The sequence below is a fragment of the Thamnophis elegans genome, chromosome 12 (assembly GCF_009769535.1).
Source record: "Thamnophis elegans isolate rThaEle1 chromosome 12, rThaEle1.pri, whole genome shotgun sequence".
NCBI classification, from domain to species: domain Eukaryota; kingdom Metazoa; phylum Chordata; class Lepidosauria; order Squamata; family Colubridae; genus Thamnophis; species Thamnophis elegans.
Genome location: NC_045552.1, coordinates 40,288,752 through 40,311,324, shown reverse-complemented (window position 1 = coordinate 40,311,324; position 22,573 = coordinate 40,288,752). Strand labels below are relative to the sequence as shown.

General features: G+C 45.1%; 2 protein-coding genes across 3 annotated transcripts in view; both read right to left on the bottom strand.

Annotated features, from left to right (window-relative positions):
• Positions 1-615: 615 nt before the first annotated feature.
• KCNE5 (potassium voltage-gated channel subfamily E regulatory subunit 5) lies at positions 616-1,011 on the bottom strand. Its single transcript, XM_032228533.1, has one exon. The coding sequence runs from the start codon at positions 1,009-1,011 to the stop codon at positions 616-618; it is 396 nt and encodes a 131-aa protein (XP_032084424.1).
• Positions 1,012-9,315: 8,304 nt separating this feature from the next.
• Positions 9,316-22,573, bottom strand: part of ACSL4 (acyl-CoA synthetase long chain family member 4) — a 50,420-nt gene continuing 37,162 nt past the window's right edge. For both annotated transcript variants that reach the window (XM_032228571.1, XM_032228570.1), the window contains 7 exons: positions 21,660-21,799; positions 19,949-20,121; positions 18,883-18,957; positions 16,632-16,823; positions 15,786-15,900; positions 13,502-13,659; positions 9,316-9,755 (listed from right to left, as the gene is read on the bottom strand). In XM_032228571.1, the coding sequence (XP_032084462.1) occupies positions 9,598-9,755; positions 13,502-13,659; positions 15,786-15,900; positions 16,632-16,823; positions 18,883-18,957; positions 19,949-20,121; positions 21,660-21,799 (1,011 nt within the window). In that variant the 3' untranslated portion in view covers positions 9,316-9,597. The remainder of the gene's footprint in view (positions 9,756-13,501; positions 13,660-15,785; positions 15,901-16,631; positions 16,824-18,882; positions 18,958-19,948; positions 20,122-21,659; positions 21,800-22,573) is intronic.

Genomic DNA, 22,573 nt, shown 5'->3' with positions numbered 1-22,573 from the left:
AAGGTGAGCCTTTGAATTCTCACCCAGTTTCTGGATGCAGCCATGGCCTCTTTCTGCCTCCTTTGACAAAATCCAGCCTTGGCAGGGATGAAGAAGAGCGAGCTTCCATTGCGTCAGTCCCCCACTTTAGTGCTGTTTCTCCTCCTTAGCCAAAATCCATTGCAGAATATATACATTTGGCAGACAAGGTGCCTTAAAAACCCAAACGGATGGATGAGCAAGGTGCTAGTTAGAGAACTCACCTATTTTGCAGAGCAGAGCCAGACAAAGCAAGCAGGTTGGGTGGGAAGCAGTCAGAATTGGGGGGAGGGTCTCTTCTTTCTAAGCCACCCATGGTTTGTGGGGTGGAGGTGTTTGTGTGTGTGTTTGCAAGAGCCATATTCAACTCAACCTATTGGTCTTCTTTACACACAATCTCTCTAATGCTGCAATTCCTGGGTGGGGGGCTTCGAAAGCCAGGGGGCCGCCTTCTCCACACCGAGGAGTCCTGTTGAATCCTGAAGCCCCACACCCTTTGCAAGGGGTCGGAGTCTTACCCAGGAAGGCTGGTCCCCTCCAGCCGGGGTGGTGGGTGGTGGGCAGGGGGGCTGGCCTGGCTGCCTCCCCCAAGCCCTCTCACTGGGGCTCGCTCTCTCCGCTGCTGCTGCGCTCGCTCGGGCTGGTAGGGACCCCCTTCCCGGCTGCCTCCCAGTCGCGCTCGATGTAGAGGTGGTAGGGATCGTGCTTGGACTCCAGTTTGCGCGAGCGCGTGTAAGCCAGGATCAGCCCGCCCGCCAGGCAGCCGTAGAAGATCATGATCAGTAGGATGTACAGGTAGGCGTCGTCCTCGCCCGGGGCCCGCGCGGCGGGGCTGGAAGGGGCGCTGCTGACGGGGTTGGGACCCCCGGCGCCCCCGCCACGCAGTTCCTGCCACAGGCGGCTCAAGAGGCGCTGCAGCCGCCGGGTCTCGCTGCAGTTGGCCTCCGGCTCCTCTTGCATGACTCCTGCAGCGCCTGGGGCTTCCTCCTCCATCGGAGACAAAGGCTGCAGATGCTGCGCTTGCCGGCTTGCAAGGAGCCGAGGGCGCGCCCCCTCCTTCCCCCGGGTTTGGAGGGTGGGAGGTGTTTCTCCGCCTCCTGGAGGCGCCTTTGTTCCTTAATGGGAAATCCTGAAACCTGAGCTGCTTTGGGAGGGATTCTGACCCCCTCCTCAAGGAGGAATTGGAAGAAAAGCTGGGGGGGGGGGGCGGGATGCCATCTGGGCTTTGTCCTGTGGGGGAGGGTGTCTCAGGAGGAGCCTGAAGCAGCGCTGCATTTGGTTTGGGTTCGAATGAGGGGTAAAATTCAGTAGGTTCTGACAGGTTCTGGAGAACTTGGTAGCGGAAAATCTGAGAACCAGAAAATACCACCTCTGGCTGGCCCCAGAGTGGAGTGGGAATGGAGATTATAGTATCCTTTTCCTATCAGGTCCACCAAGCCACGCCAACAGAACCAGTAGTAAAAAAAATTTGAATTTCACCATTGGTTCGAATCCCTAGCATCGCATAACGGAGCGAGCTCCCGTTACTTGTCCCAGCTTCTGCCAACCTAGCAGTTTGAAAGCATGTAAAAAATGCAAGTAGAAAAATAGGAACCACCTTTGGTGGGAAGGGAACAGCGTTCAGTGCTTGAGTCATGCCAGCCACATGACCACAGAGACGTCTTCAGACAGAGCTGGCTCTTCGGCTTTGAAACGGAGATGAGCAGTGGCACATTAAGGCTCATTGGTGCTCTAAGCACTGACAAATCTTGGGTGTCCCCCTCCTTTGTACAAACTGTACAAATCTTCATTGGCGTTTTTTCTTTCTTTCTCAACGTTGTGGTTCCCCGTTTGGGCCTGGTGCCCTAAGCACGTGCTTAGTCTGCTTAATGGTTAATACACCACTGGAGATGAGCACCGCCCCCTAGAGTCAGGAACGACTAGTATATATGTGCAAGGGGAACCTTTATCTGGTTTGGGAACAGCTGCTGGATTAGAATGGGAACTATGATAAAGGATTGTGTTGTAAAACAAGATTTAGTTGATTCTTCAGCACCATGGTGTTTTTTTTAGGAATTCAAACCACCGAACTGCTGACCTTTCTGATCGACAAGCTCAGTGTCTTAGCCACTGAGCCACCTTGTCCCCCGACATAACTAAAAGGCAATAAAAATTGGAGGGGGCTGCCTGGAGTTGAGAAGCAATGCAGGAAGAGCCACCAAACTTTTGGATGCCTTTACTTTTCAACAGAAAGTGGTGGCTTCGATTTTACTGATGTAATTGGGTAATATCCCCATATTTTTCTTTGAGAAATCTTTTTTTTTTTTTTTTGGTCTGGGTATGTTTGTGGTAGAAGAGAGGTGGGATTTTTAGAGCACATGATCAAAGAAGAACAGGTCAGCTTGATCTGTTTTCCGTCAACCAATTCAGAGTTGTTCCACTTAAAACAAGTAACCCAGAATGACCAAAAAAGGCTCAGGCTGAAAACATGCTAGAATCTGTTTCTTATAAGGAATGACATCTTTCTTGAGCTAATCCGAATACACAATTGTGGGTTTTTATTTTGTCCGGCTTCCAAAACAGGAACTGAGCCTGAAGTGGCTCCACACTGGATAATGGAGGTGGATGATGGTTTGATGCCACAATCACAGAAAGGCTCAGCAGTCTTTTAGGGATATTTCAACTCTGGATGATTTAGATATAGATGAGATTGCGTTATTAATTATACATTTTAGAGATGAGACTGGCAATCAGCCACCCTGTTTCAGCAAGAGTAAGAGATGTGAGCCAAGGACATGTTGACAAAAGTTGACAGCAAGCAGGAAATCTTATTTTATGGATGCTTCAGGCAAAGTTATTTGGGAGGAGTGAGGCCTCACAAACAGTAATGTAAGGTAAAGGTTCCCCTCGCACATATGTGCTAGTCATTCCCGACTCTAGGGGGCAGTGCTCATCTCCGTTTCAAAGCCGAAGAGCCAGAGCTGTCCAAAGACGTCTCCGTGGTCATGTGGCTGGCATGACTAAACGCCAAAGATACACGAACGCTGTTACCTTCCCAAGGTGGTTCCTATTTTTCTACATGCATTTTTACGTGCTTTCAAACTGCTAGGTTGGCAGAAGCTGGGAAAAGTAACAGGAGCTCACTCCGTTATGCAGTGCTAGGGATTCAAACCGCTGAACTTTTTGATCGACAAGCTCAGCATCTTAGCCACTGAGCCACCACATCCCTCATAAACAGTAAATACTCTCATTTCCATCTTTATTTTTATTCCAAAATTGCACTGCTGAAGATTCAAGAGTTTTGCCATTTCCCACAGAACAATTACACAAGAGCTTTAAAAGTCCTTGGGGTAGTTTCTCTTCTTTGTGAATCACAAGGTATATGATCTGTTGGATGTCTCCAGAAAGCAACTTCCAGGCTGCTTTAAGATGATCCTAGATCATCTTAGGGGGAACCCTTGCAGGGCAGAGCTGAGGATTATGCCCAATTCTTAGCGGACAAAATTGCTCGGTTTCGGTCGGACTTGGACTCCATCCCCGCAGTTCCAGCCGAGACACAAGAGGATCAGGTGGAACATCTCTGGGTTGAGTTTCAGGATGTTACCCCCGGGGATGTGGACAAGGCCATGAGGGCTGTAAGTGCCTCCACCTGCGTACTGGACCCGTGTCCCTCATGGCTGGCTACTAACAGCAGTGAGGTGACACGAGGCTGGATCCAGGCGGTTGTAACCGCCTCTCTTCGGGAGGGGAACTTCCCCGCCGCACTGAAAGCGGCGGTGGTGAGACCCCTCCTAAAGAAGCCATCTTTGGATCCAGCTGTTCTTAATAACTATCGCCCAGTCTCCAACCTTCCCTTCCTTGGGAAGGTTGTTGAGAAGGTGGTGGCCTTTCAGCTCCAACGGTCCTTGGAGGAAGCAAACTATCTCGACCCCTTCCAGTCAGGCTTCAGACCCGGTTACAGCACAGAAACCGCTTTGGTCGCATTGACCGATGATCTCTGGAGAGCCAGAGATGGAGGGCATTCCTCCATCCTGGTCCTCCTTGACCTCTCAGCGGCTTTCGATACCATCGACCATGGTATCCTTCTGCGACGACTGCGGGAGGTGGGAGTGGGAGGCACCGTGTTGCGGTGGTTCTCCTCCTACCTCTCGGACAGGTCGCAGTCGGTGTTAGTGGGGGGGCAGAGATCGTCCCCTAGGCCCCTAACATATGGGGTGCCTCAGGGCTCGGTCTTATCCCCCCTACTATTTAACATCTACATGAAACCGCTGGGAGAGATCATCCGCAGGCACGGGATCAGATACCACCAATATGCGGACGATACCCAGTTGTATCTGTCCGCCCCGTGCCAACTCAATGAAGCGGCAGACGTGATGAACCGAGGCCTTGAGGCCGTTATGGACTGGATGAGGGTTAACAAGCTTGTGCTCAACCCAGAAAAGACCGAGTGGCTGTTGTGCTTCCCTCCCAAAGATTCGATCAATATTCCATCACTCAGGCTGGGGGGTCAAATTCTATACCCCTCAGAGAGGGTTCGCAACTTGGGAGTCCTCCTGGATCCACAGCTATCGTTTGACCACCACTTGACGGCTGTGACCAGGGGGGCATTCACCCAGGTTCGCCTGGTGCGCCAGTTGCGACCCTACCTGAATCGGGAGGCACTCACAACAGTCACTCGGGCCCTTGTGACCTCTAGGCTGGAATACTGCAATGTGCTCTACATGGGGCTGCCCTTGAAGAGCATCCGGCGACTTCAGTTGGTACAGAACGCGGCCGCGCGAGTGATTGTGGGTGCACCGCGGTTCACCCACATAACACCTATCCTCCGCGAGCTGCGCTGGCTACCTGTCGATCTCCGGATGCGCTTCAAGGTGCTATTAGTCACCCATAAAGCCCTGCATGGTAGTGGATCTGGATACTTGAGAGACCGCCTCCTGCCAATTACCTCCCTGCGACCAATTAGATCACATAGATTGGGCCTCCTCCGTATTCCATCGGCCAGCCAGTGCCGGCTGGCAACCACAAGGAGGAGGGCCTTCTCAGTAGTAGCCCCGACCCTTTGGAACGAACTCCCCGTGGAGATTCGTACCCTCACCACCGCCCAGGCCTTCCGCACAGCCTTGAAGAACTGGCTAGCCCGTCAGGCCTGGGGACAAGGATAGCCGCCCCTCCCGAATGATGAATGTATGTTGCTTATTACTTTTATTATATGTGTCTATGTTACTGTTTGTATTCCCTTCCCTGAATTTATGTGAGCCGCCCTGAGTCCCCTCAGGGAAAAGGGCGGCCTACAAATATTAATAAAATCTATAAAAAAATCTATTCTATCTTGTTTTAGTCAAACTGCAAAGAATACCAGGTCTGATTCTGGCCCAACTGTTATGTTTTAAAACTTTGCACAAGATGAAAATAGCACTTATATACCGCTTCCTAGTGCTTTAAAGGAGCCCTCTCTAAGTGGTTTACAGAGTCAGCATTTTGACCCCAAAAATCTGACTCCTCATTTTACCAACCTCGGAAGGATGGAAAGTTGTGTCAACCTTGTGCTGGTCAGGATCAAACTGCTGGCAGTGGGCAGAGTTAGCCTGCCATATTGTATTCGAATCACTGTGCAATCATGGCTCTTATAAAACTGGTGTTTGGGATAAAGGTGGCATTAAAAAGAAGTATGGCCAGTGAAGTCACTTCTTGTCGGGCTTAGTGAATTTATGCAAATAAGTTTGTTGCTCATCTTAGAATTGCACACTTGTACATATTATAGTTAGATCCTTAGTCCTGCTTGCCTGAGAAACTAGTTCATGAGAGGAGACACACAGGATATTTTCTCAAGGTATGGTACTTTCTTGACTTGTTCTAACTGAAAATGAGGAAGTTCTAACTTAACCTGAAAGTTGAAATCCATTCTAGCTTTTCTGAAATGGGATGACTTCCTTGTTCTAGTTGTTGCTTAGCATCTCTTGATAGGAGAGTGTGGTATTAATTTGTTCCGATATGAGAGTGAAAGGCAGGCGCCTTGGTGTGCAGAGATGTGTTTCCCAGTTCTAGAAAACTTGTCCACAGTAAGAGTATGGTTGTATAACCTAGCTCTTGTGATGGCGAACCTATGGTACGTGTGCCAGAAGTGGCATGTAGAGCCCTCTCTCTAGGCACATGCGCCAGCCAGCTGGTCTTCGTGGGTGCTGGAGTGCCGGAAAATGGCCTGAAAACAGCCCCCCAAAATAAACTGAAAACAGGCATGTGCTCACCAGCCAGCTGGTCTTCAGGTTTCGGGCACACGCACATGCGCACTTACAGGTGCATTCCGGTTTTGGCACTTGGTGCCTAAAAGGTTCGCCATCACTGACCTAGCTTACTTATGGGACAGCAATGTACTCTCACTAATGAACTACACATATTTAGACTTGGAAAAATCCTGGAAAATTACCATCTTAATGACCATGTATGTGAATAAAGAGAAGAAAACATGTTTTGTTGACCTTCTCTACTGAGGTCATCCGCCATCTTGGAAAGTTTGTTCCGAGAGCACCTGCGCCCCGTCTGAAAATGATGCTAGTTAAGAAACAAGAAGAGAAAGATCTCACAGGGCGACAGTACCTTGAATGCAGATACATAAAGGAAGTGTGAGTTGCTGAAATCTCACCTTCGGCATTTCCTCTGCATTTTCTGTTTAACCTTTTGTTATGCTTTAAATCAAAATATCATTTTACCTCAGAGTTTTATCCCATGCTGAATGAACTTGTTTGGCGGTGGGGGGGGGGGAAATAAATGGTAGGGAGAACATTTGTTGCTTCTGTAAATAAGGATCTGTGATTGGTTGAGCTCTTAAGAGGCATTTCTCTGGGACCGTATTTTCTTGCGGTTGGACTTGTTTTGAATGTTTCTATTTTCAGTCAAAAGGAGAGGAATAGGCTTGCCCAGAAACTACTGTATTTTTCGGAGTATAAGACGCACCTTTTTCCCTCAGAAAAGAGGGAGGAAATCTGTGTGCGTCTTATACACTGAATACAGCATTTTTGGCCTCCTGAAGCCCCGCCCCCTTTGTAAAATGGCCCTGCATAGCCTTTAGGAGGCTTCCAGAGTGCTCCTGGGGGCTGGGGAGGGCTAAAATGAGCAAAAAACAGGCTGTTTTTTTGCTCCTTTTTGCCCCCCCCCCCAGCCCCCAAGAGCACTCAATAAGCCTTCTAAAGGCTAAAGGCTTTTTTCTGACAAAAAGAGGGCTGTTTTTGTGAAGAATTGGCCGGTTTTTGCTCATTTTTGCCCTCCTTCAGCCCCCAGGAGCACTCTACAAGCCTCTTCCGTTTTGACAAAAAACGGGCCTGTTTTCATGAAAAACGGTCCGTTTTTTGGAGGTCTTCAGAGTACAAAAACTTTTTTAAAAATTTGCCTCTTCAAAATCTTGGTGCCTCTTCTACCCCGAAAAATACAGAATCTCAAAAATACTCCTCATGGCTTAAAAATGGCTCCTCATGCACAACCAATTCTGATCAGGCAGTAAGATTCACCAGGATTATGATCTGTTGTTGCTGTAGAAGCTGGCTCACCCGCATGGCTACCTTGCAAAAGGGGAAAAAAAGTCTCCAACTCGCGTTTAAAATCGCTGTGTATTGAATAACATCTCATACAAAATTCCTTCATTCTCCAAATAATATCCAATTATTTTTCTTTTTTCAACCGTAATATACACATTAAAGTATAATGAATAAAAGAGAATCTATTTTATAAATACTTTAGAGCCACCAAAAGGTAACACAATGCACCCGAGAGCCACATTTGTACAAAAATGGAAGCCACACACAGAAAAAGATCAAAAGTGCACAGTAGAACAGCGTCCCATCGTTGCCACGCTCTTCTTATTTTTTGTTTCAAGTGTGAACTACTAGCATGAATAGAGAAGCCCAGTGCACAAGAGACATTCTGTGGAATAATGCACACAGCAACAGAGCAGACTGCTGCTCCCTCCCGCTCGCCGTACATCGAGGAGTTCCAGTTTTTAAATAAAAATAGCAGACAAAAAAAATTCCCTTTGCAAACACTTTAAAACACAAAGTTGCCACGGCTACGTCCATCACTCGCATAGAAGAGAAATTCATTTTAATATAAGATTTTGTTTTATGTGATATAGTCAAAGATAAATTAAAATGCCCCTTTTAAAACAAAAAACAAACAAACAAACAACAATAACCAAATATTTTATCTGTGGTGGGGATGTGCTTAGAGACGCGGCGCAAACATCCCAAAAAGCAGAACACTCTGCAAAAGCAGAGAGTACTTTAGCTACAGGACTTGTTTTGTTCCACTGATTTATTTATTTTTAGATAATGAGTGCGAATAAATAAATGATCAGAAAAGATGCCGGCTTACTGGTGGCAGTAATGCCAGCGCTCTTAGTACAAGCCAAAGTGATGCTAGACACGGCCAAAGTCATCCCCTTGTCTTCTTCCAAAAGACGGCTTGAAATGTTTTGATTGGAATGTCTTAATTTACCTCTGATCGTCTGCGAGGATAGTTTCTTTTTTTTAGGCACTCGAAACGTTTAATACTACCAGCCATTTCTTCCCTCTTTTTGTATGGAACACAACCATTTGAAAGAAAGAAAAATAAATATGAGAGAATCTATCTGTGGCCACCAATGGCAGTGAAAGGGTGTTTCCCCCCCCCCCCACTCCCAAGGCAGCAGCAAATGTGACTTTTAAAGTACCGCCAAGTAATCTCTTGAGCAGTGGAAACTATGGCCAAACAGCCTAGAGCAGTGTTTCCCAACCTTGGTGACTTTAAGTCCTGTGGACTTCAACTCCCAGAATCCCCAGCTGGCTGGGGGATTCTGGGAGTTGAAGTCCACAGGACTTAAAGTCACCAAAGTTGGGAAACACTGGCCTAGAGTGCCTTTTTTTCTGGAATGAGTAATTAACAAAAAAACCAGAAATTGCAGGAATAATGTCACGGCAAAGATGGGCAGGATGGTCCTGCAGAAAGGAAGGAAAACTTGGCATGTGGTTCAAGGACCCGATTGGGCGTTGTTGCGTTGGACTGTCAGTTTTTACGGCTGGGTGAAATTACCGTTTTCACAAGAGAAATCCCCCTTCCTCTCTCCGTGCCTCCAACGACAGTCACCTTCAAATGAGCCATTCAAGCAAAGGACCTGAGAGAGCCATTTCCGGAGCAGCATTTTGGAAAGGGCTCGGTTCTGCCCCACCCTTGTCCAACACCTCTTCCGTGTCGCCTTTGCAACCGGCTTCTTTAACGCATTTCGAAAACATCGCCCTGGACTCAGTCAAGGTGATCTCACTGCTTTCGAATCAGAGAGAGAAGCCGGAAGAGAAAGGTAGAAATATTGGTTTATCTAGTGGGGGGGGGGGTGTCCATACGGACGCAGACATTTGGAACTGGAAGTGGTCTCATGAAACCATGGCAGTGGGTCGGTGTTTTTGACAGCATCTTGGAAAACTGCAGGCCAGAAAGCCAGCGCAGCCGTTTCTTCTGGGATAACCGAGAGAAAATTTTCAACTGTTTTATGAAAACACAGCTTTTGGGAAATTCATTCCTCATTCAATTCCAGAAGGAGACAACGCAGGGTTTCTGACGCAGGGTGATTGGGAGGCCTTACTTCCCTCCGTACATCCGCTCGATGTCATTGAGGTAATGGTTCTTCAGTTCCTTCCTTTTCAGTTTGAAAGCATCGGTGACCAAGCCTGTTTCGGGAGTCCAGGGCTCTGGACTCAGACGCACTTTGATGGGCACTTCAAATCTTTCCAACTTCACTGGAAGACCAACAGGGGTGGGGTGAGGGTGAAGAAGGAAGAAAACAGAGATCAGGATTTGAAGAGAGAGGAGCCAGGCAGATGAACACAACCTACAAATGTTATTCATTTATATACGAATGCAGTAGGCTTGGGGATTTTTTCTGTTCAAAATCTCTTTTTTTGCCCAAAAGAAGAGGGGGTCAAACCTATTCTCCAAAGCACCTGAGGGTAGAACAAGAAGCAATGAATGGAGACTAATCAAGGAGAGAAGCAACCTAAGAACTAAGGAAACATTTCCTGACAGTGAGAACAATTAACCAGTGGAACAACTTGCCTCCAGAAGTTGTGAATGCTCCAACACTGGAAGTTTTAAAGAAGAGATTTGACAACCATTCGTCTGAAATGCTGTAGGGTTTCCTACTTGAGCAACGGGGATGGACTAGAAGACCTCCAAGGTCCAATTCAGCTCTGTTATTCTATGATCTTAAGATCAACTGGACAAGAGCAGTTCTGCAGGACTGCTACTGTCTAGAGACTCTCCAGACCATGCTTGGAAAACCTGACTTATCAACCACTGAAATCCAGAACATCAAGAATGGATTACTTTGATTGCTTTTCATTGCGAAATGAAAGGGATAATAAGCCCCGGTGATCTAAATCCTTCAGAGTCTCACTTTTCCGTTACAGGGATTCTCCAACTTACAACCATTCGTTTAGGGACTCCTCAATGTTACCGTGGTGACTTAGGGCTGGGTCCTCACACGTAACAACCATCAGAGCATCTCTGGGGTTAGGGTTGTCATTCCGGCCTTTGGCAACCACCATCCACTTGCGACGGCTGCAGTGTCCCAAGGTCATGGGATCGTCATCTGCAACCTTCCAGCTGGCTTCCGCCAAGCCAAGGGGGAAGGCAGCAGGGAAGGTCACAGTTGTGTGACATCTCGCTTCATGTTCACAGAAAAAAAGCTTCTAAAATTGGGTGTGGTCGTGCAATGCCCCACTTAACAACTGTGCCACTCAACGACAACTTTTTTGGTCCCTACTGTAGTTGTAACTTGAGGACTACCTGTAGGCACATTTCCTCTGTTCAAAGCTGCCCCAACCTCTAAACAAGTTCAGGAGGAATTATCTGAGGCAGTAGAAGGTGCAAAGTCTGTCAAATGCCGGAAAGTGCCTAAAAAGCCCCACGGCTGTGGCACTACTCATGGCACAAAGAAGCAATTCCACTCCTCTCTTTGTTAGTGGCAAAATCAATCAGTTCAGGGAATAAAACGAATTTTCTTGCAACACTGAGCTGAGAGCTCAAGAAAACCAGTCCTGCGAGCTGAGACTGAATTGAAAGACTGAAGAGCGTTACCAGGGACCAGGGTTACCCCAACAACCCATCAGAGAAAGTAAATAAGAGAGGGCAACAACGGAAAGGAGGGGGGGGGATGAGGAGGGAAAAGAAGAAAGAGTAAAGCAGAGAAAGTAAGGGTGGGGAATTAAGAGTAGGAGAGAGGGTAAAAAAGAGGAGAAAGGAAGAGGAGAGGGGGAAGAGAGGGGAAGAAGAAAGGAGGAAGGAGAGGAGGAAAGAAGAAGGCAGAGAAGGGAGGTTGAGAAGATGGAAGGAGTAAGGTTGCTGCAAAATAAGATGGAGGCACAGGGTGGCAAGAAAGTGATCCAAACTGGTGTGTGTGTGTGTGTGTGTGTGTGTGTGTGTGTAAAAATGAGTATAGAGATTAATGATGAATAGATAAATGTTAAATAGCAATTATAAGAATGTATATCTCTGAATGAATTTGAAAGGGAAAAAATAAAAATTTATTTTCTGAGAATCTCAATTCAGTCAAGAGGCTAGCAAGCTAGAATAACCCATCCATCTGGGACTCGCCCGTCGATACCATGGAGAAAAGGCTATTTTCATGCCTGACAGAGACCCCTCATGCTTCAAATCTAAATACAGGTAGTTGAGGACCACAATGCAACAAAATTAACGTTTTATTGTTAGCTGACATTTGTTAAGTGAATTTTGGCCTATTTTACGACCTCCCCCCGTTGTTAAGTGAATCACTGCAGTTGTTAAGTTAGTGGCACAGTTGTTTAGTGAATCTGATTCCCCATTGTCTTTGCTTGTCAAACAGTTGCAAAAGGGGACACGGCAACCGCCGTAAATCTGAACCAGTTGCCAGGTGTCTGAATTTTGATCACATGACTTCAGGGATGTTGCAACAGTCATAAGTGTGGGGAAACGGTCGTAAGTCACTTTTTTCAATGCCAGTGTAACTTTGAACAGTCCCTAAATGAAACGTGTTTCTTAATAAGATACCCTGTGCTGTCTCTTCTCAAGTGCATTCTTCCCCATGGCCTGCAGATGGCAGTACAATAACAAATGGAGCTTCACAAGGCCTTTAAGATCATCATCTATCTGAAAATACTTCCCTGAATCTACTCAAAGTACTTGTTGCCTACCTTTAAATCCTCAGCACGTGGCAAATGTTTCCTTAATACTTGAGGAGAGGATGGGGGTTTAAAATTGTCAGAATCTATATTTGCATTATTGAACATTTGATGTTTTATGATACTCTTTATTTCCTTTTCTTCCACAGTAAAGTAAAGGTAAAGGTTCCCCTTGCACATATATGCTAGTCATTCCCAACTCTACTGGGCGGTGCTCATCTCCGTTTCAAAGCCCAAGAGCCAGTGCTGTCCGAAGACATCTCCATGGTCATGTGGCTGGCATGACTAAATGCTGAAGGCACACGGAACGCTGTTACCTTCCCACCAAAGGTGGTTCCTATTTTTCTACTTACATTTTTTACATGCGTTCGAACTGCTAGGTTGGCAGAAGCTGGGACAACTAATGGGAGCTCACTTCGTTATGCGGCGCTAGAGATTCGAATTGCTAGGTTGGCAGAAGCTGGGACAAGTAACGGGAGCTCACTCCGTTACGCAGCACTAGGGATTCGAACCGCTGAACTGCCAACCTTTCTGATCAACAAGCTCAGCGTGTTAGTCACTGAGCTACTGCTTTCCCCTCTTCCACAGTACCAGAGTTTATAAAGAGGTTACCTATGAAGATCAGATAGCTCGCTAAATGATGCTAGCTTCTCAGGCCCAGATGATACAGCAGGGTTTCCCAGCCTTGGTTACTCTTAAGATGTGTGGACTTCAACTCCCAGCCAGCCAGAGAATTCTAAGGTCGAGTAACCATATGCTACGACATACGATTCCATACGAAGCAGGACGGGCCATGTGCCGTTAATCTTTGCCCAGGCCGTACATAAAAAAAGCCCTTCTCCTGCTTTCTAAAGGAATGGAATGCTGTATGTGCTATGTAAGAGCCCTCTCTGTGGGCACGTTGTCATCTTCTCTTCCGGGTTATGTCTCGCGCATGCGCACCAGACATGTGGTCCGGCATGCATGTGTATCGGCCAGCTGCTCTCTTCCGGGTTCCAGTGTTCTGGCGTGCGCTTGCACTCCAATTTCCGCACATGGTGCCGTAAAGGTTAACCATCATTGGCCTAGGATCACATGAGCAAAACAAACCCGGGATGGGACTTGGATCATATGCCTGCAGCCACCTTTTTGAAAATTCCTCTTGCCTTCCAGGCACTATAGGAGAAATGGGGGGGGGGATGCAGTCACAGAGAAGTGGGTTGCAGAAGCTGTGAACACTTTCCTCTTTAGTGAGATACTGAATGATATTCGAGCAGAGTATCTGCTGCAAATAAGACCGTGAGTTGTAACTACCACGGTTCAGAGAAAGAGCTTCATTTGCTTACTTTTGTTAGCCGTGTTCTTAATCTCTTTCAGGACTTCCGATTCCATGATGGGATTGTTACAGATGTTGACCCAGCTGTCAGTCATGCCCCTCTGTTCAGCAAGTGCCATTAGTTTCTTCTGATTGGGAACCACAAAACTGATAACGTAAGACTGGTTGCTAGATTGAAACACAAGAAAACACTATTTACTTTTTAGTCACCCTTGACAAGCAAAAATTTTTACCCTGAAAATTACTCTAGCCCAGCCTTTTACAATTGGGGTTCTGGGAGAAATTGCGTTTAGGGGTGTGTGGGTGTACTTCATGTGCTAGCTGTAGACTATAAGAGGGAATCTGCTTCTGCCTCCCAGCAATTTGCCTCCTTGCAACAAACAGCAAACAGTACAGATGATATATACTGTTTGTGTTGTTACATTTCAGACTATACTTGTACAGATGCTGTTAAAATTGATGTGCTTTCTGGAAGTATACTTATTCTCTGGTATCTAAAAGAAGATACAATAGCACTGGGTCTCTTCAGATCAAACATTTATTTTAAAAAGCATCTTGATTTTGTTAACCTGTCTTGAACAATAATAAAGCAATCTTTAAAAAATAAGTCTAATAATTTGAACATTCTATAGGCATTTGTAATTATTGACTTACCTCCTTGCAGCAAACAGCAAACAGCCTGATTAGCACAAGAAAAAAAAAACCACTTTTGCCTCCCAGCAACTTTCAGTTGAAGCACCCTCCCGATCATCAGCTGTTTCAGGCTGCAGGGATTGCTATAACCTATTGCAGCCTCCACAAGCCCCATTTTCCCTGTTTGCTGCAAGGTAGTATATAAGAAGCACTCACATTTTCACACTCTTTAAAGGGGGGGAGGTGCGTCTTATACTGTGAAAAATACGGTAACTTTTATGCAGAGGTTCCCAGAGACTTGAACATTATTTCAATTTATTTCCTTCACAATAAAAACAGATATGAGAAAGGTTGCTCCAACTACGTATACTTAGATCATAAGAACCTAAGAATGCCTTGCTGGGTCAGACCTCCAGCCCATCTGTCCCGCAGTTTGCTTTCACAGTGGCCAACCAACTGCCCAAGGAAGCTTGCCGGTCTCCCCGCAGGGGGATTTCAGAAGCTGGAACAAGTTCCCTGGGACTTCCATAAAACCAGGCAAGTTGATAGGCAGCACCATATCTCTATGGTTACTTGTTACTTGATGTGTATATAGATAGATAATAGCTAAAAGGTGACATGAAACCTAAAGAATACTGTTGTACCTAGTGTATGAATATTTAGATCTAGAATGATTTTAGCAATGTGGGCAAATACCTGTGACCCTCAAAGGGTTTCTGAATGAAATGCCAAGCATCCTTTACTATGACTGGTTTACTGAGGTACAGAATGCAGTTCAGCGCCATCTGTAGGCTGGTCAGCTCCCTCACTCAAGATATATAGGGCAATCTTCTCTTGGGTCCCTTATAGCAGCGGTCACCAACATTTCGGATCTCATGGACCACTACATTCATTATTTTAAATCCCCTGGACTATTAATATGAATTGGGATGGGGTCCTTCAGGCACTTAACTTGGCCGCCTGTTAGCGGAGAGAAGCGTCCAGGATCAACCTTAGGTTGGCTGTCCATTGTAGCTAGGAATCTCAAATACTGCCAAGAATGAATGTTTGTCTTATAACCGGGTGTTAGATCGGCCCCATGCAAACTCTATCTTTCAAAGAGCCCGGCCAAACTTTAGCGCACTGCTCACTGAAGCGCCTGGACTCCCATGGAGGGAGGGAAGGGCTGGAGTTACTAAACAGCAGCCAAGTTAAGTGCCTGAAGGACACCATCCCATCAGCGAGCGGGAGTAATTGCCTCAGTGGGCCATTTCCATCCCATGGGCCATAGTTTGAGGATCCCTGATTTAGTGCAATCTAAAAAATGCAAAGATTTTTCTGCAGACCACCAAAATTTTCTCACAGACCACCAGTGGTCCACAGACCACCAGTTGGTGACTGCTGCCTTATAGCACCTAATGCTTCCCACCATATGCAACTTTAAGATACATGAACTTCAACTCCCAGAATTCCTCAGCCGCTGAGGTTGGGAAGCACTGAGTTATGTATGTCACACCTGCTGGAATGGGCCTAGATAGTTCCAGCAATTTGAATCCTGCCGGATCAATGATTTTAGAAAGTGGAGCATGAGGTTCTTGCTTTCCAACCTGTTTGATGTAAGTTGGCATTTAAAAAAAAACTCCCATGAAATTGTATGAAAGATCACATAGATGTAAACTCACCTTTTCGCATATGCACAAATATTGTCAATCAGGGGGCAGTTTTTCAAGGCTGCCTCAACTTTGCCAAGAGACACATATTCTCCAGCTTGCAACTTCACCAAGTCTTTTTTACGATCTGGGGGAAACAATCACAGTCAGGGTTTCAAATAGCATCCAAAAATAAATCAGAATCCAAGGCAAAGTATTACTCAAAGTTCCAATTTATGAAAAGAGCCATGTTAGCACATCTGGGAAAACCCAAATCTGAAAGCTTCCAGTTGAAAGTTCAAGATCTTGCCCCCACATCCACAAGTCCATCACATGGTCCAATCTCCCACTGCCATGCTGGCAGTTCCACTCATCCAGTTCCGGTCAGATGCAGAGGTGCAAAGACAAAGGACGACCTTGGCTTTCTAGAAAGGAATTTTATTTTGGCAATTTCACATTCTACTCCTTATTATCCCCCCTCCCAATTCCCCACTAATGCAACAGCGTTGTAGAATAGAATATTAGTGTGGCAGACCAAAAATCCAAAAGGAACATGGCTGCAGGCCTGACACACACAATTTGGGGTTTGAGAGACCGCCCCCCTCCTTTCCTCAGAAGGAACCCTCAGTTGGCATTCTCCAGACTTCTAGTTTAGACACAACGATGCCAGTTTTCATGCAAGACCAGTTGCTGAGATAACGTCTTCTACCTTTGCAACTGTTAGAACCAAATTTTTTAAATGCAGTTACAAAAAGTGAAGACTGTTATAAAATAAGGCAACTGTTTTACATGGCTGTTAAGTGTTATGTGCTTGAAATAGCTTATTCTTATAAAGCAGGGACAGGTTTCTTGGTGAGCAAACCAAAATATTCTGCCAACCTATGATTTGGAGGCAGCCGTCAGAATGAAATTCTCCAATATCTCCAGTGCAAAACCATTGCTGGCCTTTGTCATCGACAATGAAATCTTCAGCTGTTTTCTCGTCATTTCTGAAGTATCCCATGGAGACATTGGGCCCTCCAATTATAATCTCTCCCCTGGGATGGGGCAAGTCTCTTGTTGTGTAACCTCCTGAAAAAAAGCAGAAAGAAAAAATCGATTGGTGGCTACAATTCCTTTAAATCAAGTCAAAATGGTCATCAAGAAAGAATGGCAGGATCATGTTGATTAATTATGTTGGGTCACTAAGTTAATGTGAGCTGCAAAATGAACTGATGCATTTGGTCCGACTAGGACCACAAACTCTGAGGACTAAGAAAAACCTTTGAATCTAAAATGGGGGTGTCCAACCTTGGCAATGTTAAGACTTGTGGACTTCAACTCCCAGAATGCTGTAGCCAGTGTGGCAGTTGAAGTCCACAAGCTTTAAAGTTGCCAAGGTTGGACGGAGTTATCGACTCCTTTGTCTGAAGGCCCAGACAAGACTCACATGCAAGAATAGTTAGCAGCAACCCAAACCCAACAGACATGGATAGAAGACAGACAAGAGTTTTCCAATATGGTTGTTTCCTGCAAATGCCCCCTCCCAACTTCTCCACTTATATACTCTCTTGGGAGGGGCCAAGCCACAACCACCTGGGCTTAATCATCGTCTATGAGTCTGCCTACGGAGCTGCTGCTTCCATTTCTCTGCCCTTCTTAATCTTGCGTTAGGGACAAACTGCCTTTGATCCTCCCCAGTGCTCCATGCCTCAGGCACCTCCTGGTGGCCAACCAGCCTCTCTGGTCCCTGCTCTGAGTCTGAACCCTGCCCAGGGTCCTCCACATCTTTCCTGGTAGACTCATATGCTTCCTCGCAAGTCCATCAGCAGCTCAACCAGATCATGCTGGACCATAACAGGTACGCATGAGACACAAACAACTCAGAGGTAAGGTAAAGGTAAAGGTTCCCCTCGTACATATGTGCTAGTCGTTCCTGACACTAGGGGGTGGTGCTCATCTCCGTTTCATTCGCTTCAGCATTTAAGATAGTAACTTCAGAGTAAATGCTATTAAAAATAGTAGAGATTGTGGTTTACATTATTTATCCCTATTTTATTGATAGCCATCAAACTTATGTCAGGACTCTGTTTCATGTACAGCAAATCTAGTCGTGGCTAGAAGGAGACCTACAGACCAGCTCTGGCCCAGGTATATTGAGAGTTGTAGATCTGATATAACTAAAAGGTAAAGGTTCCCCTCGCACATATGTGTTAGTCGTCCCCAACTCTAGGGGGCGGTGCTCATCTCCGTTTCAAAGCTGAAGAGCCAGCGCTGTCTGAAGACGTCTCCGTGGTCATGTGGCCGGCATGACTAAATGCCAAAGGAGCACGGAACGCTGTTACCTTCCCACCAAAGGTAGTTCCTATTTTTCTATTTGCATTTTTACATGCTTTCGAACTGCTAGGTTGGCAGAAGCTGGGACAAGTAATGGGAGCTCACACTGTCACGCAGCGCTAGGGATTCAAACCACTGAACTGCCAACCTTTCAATCGGCAAGCTCTGCCTCTTAGCCATTGAGCCACCGCGTCCCTTACAGGTAATTCAGAGGTAATACTACTAAATGTAGCGGGCTTCTTCCCAGAGTCAAGCAAATACAGGATTGCTGCTTCTCTCAGCCAATTAATGCAATTTATTAGGAAATGGATACACCTAACAGATCAAATTAACAGAGTTTTTCAACACTGACAACTGTGTGGACTTCAACTCCCAGACTTCCAATGCTGGCTGGGGAATTCTGGGAGTTGAAGTCCACACATCTTAAAGTTGCCAATATTGAAATGCCCTGGGTTAACCAATACTAGTTAAATGTATCTATAACCATTGGCCTCTTAAGCCAACCGATTTAAAAGGTTAATGATTTTCTATGGGATACCATTCATCCCATAAGCGCGCCACAAGGGGAAAACAGTTTCGGAACTGGGACACCCTGGACCAAAAATAATCAGGTTTCCCAGATGGGTCTGTTTTTCTTACCCCCAAAAAAGAGAAATGGCTGGAGATGGGTCAAAAGTCTTATTGAGAAAAACCTAGAGATGAAATAACTTTCCAACAAGCACATATTTATCTAGTTTGTCACGGGCATGATACACACTCCTATTTCAGCATGGAAACAGGTTAAAGTATATTGGAATAATGGGATTTTTCTCACCTTCTTGCCAGTCTCTGAGTTTAATCTCACAGCAGATAAGAGGAGCCCCAACTCTTCCAGTACTGTAGTCAGTTACTAGGTAGAAAACATTAGGAAACAAGGAATGAGATAAGAATCAAACTGTAAGAGAAGAGCAGGGAGAATTGAGGGTGGAATTAAGCATGCCATCAGCTTAGAGTTGTTATGTGGCCACAAATGGTCCAATTCCTCTTGAACTCTGCTGACCCTTATTTGGCACTCATTTAGTATTAAAATTTAGATCATTGTGTATAGGCTTGAGCAACTTAATGTAGGGTCGTGATCTTTTGTGGCTACATTAATGTCAGGCAAAAAAGAACAGGATCATACATTAAGCTGCAGTTCAGAAAATTTATCCCTCAATCCTATACACAGGAATCTAGTCAACTAAGGTGTCCAGCCTGGAAGCCATCTTTGTATTGGGCCTTCAGGCCTGCCAAATTTTCTGCTGAGGAAAAATGGGAGGGGGGATTAAAAGGAGTAAGGGTGATATATAGTCTAAATAACATTCCTTTCTCAGAGTGTCAAGGACACCTTGCCCTGCAGCTGCGATGGTGTGACTAGGAGGCATCTCCAGTTTTGGCTGGTGCCTGATTGGACCATGGGATGGACATGTGGGTGCTGGGCAGGGACTTGGACTTTCTTTTGGGTGGGGAAAACCTGGAAACTTTCAGATTCGGGTTTTCCCAGATGTGCCAATATGACATCCTTAATAAAATGGAACTTTGAGGAAACTTAAGCCTGGGAGTCTTCTTTCGTTGGGGATCTTACTTGGAACCCTGACATAAAATTCAAGTCGGCGCCAGATCAAAGGTCAATGGAATTCAACGGGGGTTTAACTTGGCCTGTTTTTGGCAATGTAACCACTCTAAACTGATGACATGCTTAACTCCACCGCCCCAGCTTTGCCTACTCTTCTATAGAAATGCTTTTAAAGTTCTTTTACTGTAATTGCAGACTGGATTAAAGACAGCACTGCAGGCTGTTTCTCAAGGGCTCCACCCAAAACACCTTTCATTATTTGGAACTAACCCCAAATAAGGATTACCTTCAGTAATGGTGCCTGCTCCACAGGTTTCCGTCAGGCCGTAGCCTTGGCCAACAGGGCAGCAGAAGCAGATGTTCATGAACCTCTGTGTTTGAGATGAGAGAGGAGCCCCTCCGGAAAGCATCATACGGACATTCCCTCCCAACAGGGCCTTTACCTTTTTAAACAGCAGTCTTAAAAGAAAAGAATCCCACAATGACATAATGGAAGGGCACCCTCAGAGGATTTATAAACAGCAGGTGCATGACTCTCTTTGGCCCCCTCCCAGACACACCTATTAATCCACCTGCTGTGGATTCAGCCCAGGGCTATAGATCTGATCGTCTTTCTGCTCTGTTCAGAAGTGAACAAGAACCTGGTTTTCAATGTGTGGGTTCTAGATTCAGTTGAAGTTGCAGTAGACTTGTTAAAATCATTGCCCCCCCCCCCCAAATGATAGATATGGATCTCTTTCAGATCAGAGAAGTCTAGTTCAAATCCGATTAGGTACAAATCAGGGAGATCTGAACATATCCATCAGAGGTTCCCTGGAAGTTCAGGAAATTTTTATCTTCTTCTTGTGCCATATCCATTGTCAGACGCTGGAGATCATGTTGGCAATCCTATTTTTGTCAACAGCCACATGAAAAAGTGCTGCTGAGTTTTGTCCAAACCAGTCCCTTAGGTTTTGAAGCCATGATGTTGTTCTTCTGCCTGGACCTCATTTGCCTTCAATCTTTCCCTGGAGGATTAAGTGAAGGACGCCGTATTTTTCTGGGTGTTGCATCCCATGTCCAAAATATTCTAACTTTTGCTTTTTAATGGCCTTGATGATTTCCCTTGGCTTTTCCAGCGGGCTTATCACCTCCTCATTTCTGATTTTATCAACCCAGCTTATATGTAACAGCTGCCTATAAATCCACATTTCAAATGCTTTTAATTTCTTCAAGTTGCTTTCTGTCAGGGACCAACTCTCTACTCCTTAGAGCAGGATAGAAAAGATGTAACATCTGACAATCCTGATTTTCAGTCAGGCTCATGTCATGAGTGCAGAAGGCCTTTTCCATTTTGAAGAATGCTGTTCAAGCTTTCCCTATCCTTTACTTCATGATCATGTCCCAGCTTTCATGCAAATTAAAACCGAGGTACATGATCCTTTCAACTTTTTCTAGTGGCATTCCTTCTGAATTTATCAGTGGTAAATTAATGGATTGTTTGACCAAGATCCTGGTTTTTGAGACGTTAAGCTTCCAGCCATATTTTTCAGATATTTCTGAGACTCTGTTGATGAGGAGCTGAATTTTTTATAGGATAAAATATTCTATATTAACCCAAGGGTTAGTTGTATGGCAAGATTCAAAGATAAACCCAGGAGGCTCCAGATAACCTGGATTGCAACATTCATGATCTCCAACTAGCATGGTGATTGTCTGAATGGCCAGGAATTTTGGGAGCTGGTGCTCAATATATTAACAACAAGCAGTCTGGCAAAAGTTAGTTTAGAAAGCACCCCAAGATAAATGATCTCACTACAGCCATTTAAAAAGCAGTTCAAAACCTACATTGGAGAACCACTGATTTCCATGAGGAATGAATGTACACCTGAAGGGAAGGTTAGGATTTAGACAAAGAGTCCGCTCAATTCTGTTGAACCCCTGGCTGTTTTTTTTTTTTTACTCAAATGTAATCCCCATATCTGCAACAATTATTAAAATACATCAGCTATACTTACAAGTTACAGAGAGGTGCGTCATAACCTCTTTTTATTTGTTCCAATTTATAGTCATATCCTATCTTGAATAAAGTTTTCTGGAAATAGTTCATCTCCTGAACTTTACTCATAACGTTCTTATAAATTCGATCCATGATTTCCTACAAACGATTTAAAGGAAACATTTTATTCCTGAACCGGTTCATACCAGCCCAGACCTGTGAGTAAGGATAACAGGAAGGAGCAATTCCTTCATTTTAAATAGCTAGCTATTTCCTTAGTTGTATAACCCTTAATATGTAATCGGGCTAATCTATTGGCGGTCAATTTTAGCTGGGGGTTATTTGCTTAGGCATTCAGCGGAAAGCAATGGAAATATTGAGCCCCCTCTCCTTTTGACCCATTGCAATGTCAGGAAAAAAAATCTGTGGCCACATTTACTCAGTGAAATGAAGATCTGACGCTACTCACAACTTATGCCGAAGTTACTTATAGCTTACGTATGGATGGTTATAATGTAGTATGGTCATCTTTATTGAAACTATTGCATGAAACTTTATGTACATGTATGAGATCTCTTTATTTTGCTTTCTTTTCTATTTAATTATACAAATAAAAGCTATTTTAAAAAATGATTGTACATTTTAAAATAAAGTTCTCATCATGTGAGCAAAAGGATAACAGGAATCTATCGAATGAGTCAAAAGTCTGGGAACTTGAGGACAAAACTAAGATGTTCTCAAATGTTCTAAACATCTGTTTTCTTGCCAAATTATATGCTAGATTTCTTTCTCACCCACACACATCAATAAAATTAATTTTTTTGTAGCCAGTTGCATTTTATTTAACTATTGGATGCACTTAACAGGGTTTGACAAGGGAAAGTGGAAAGAAAACAGATTTTCAAAATGTGTATTATGAAACATGAGCATTGA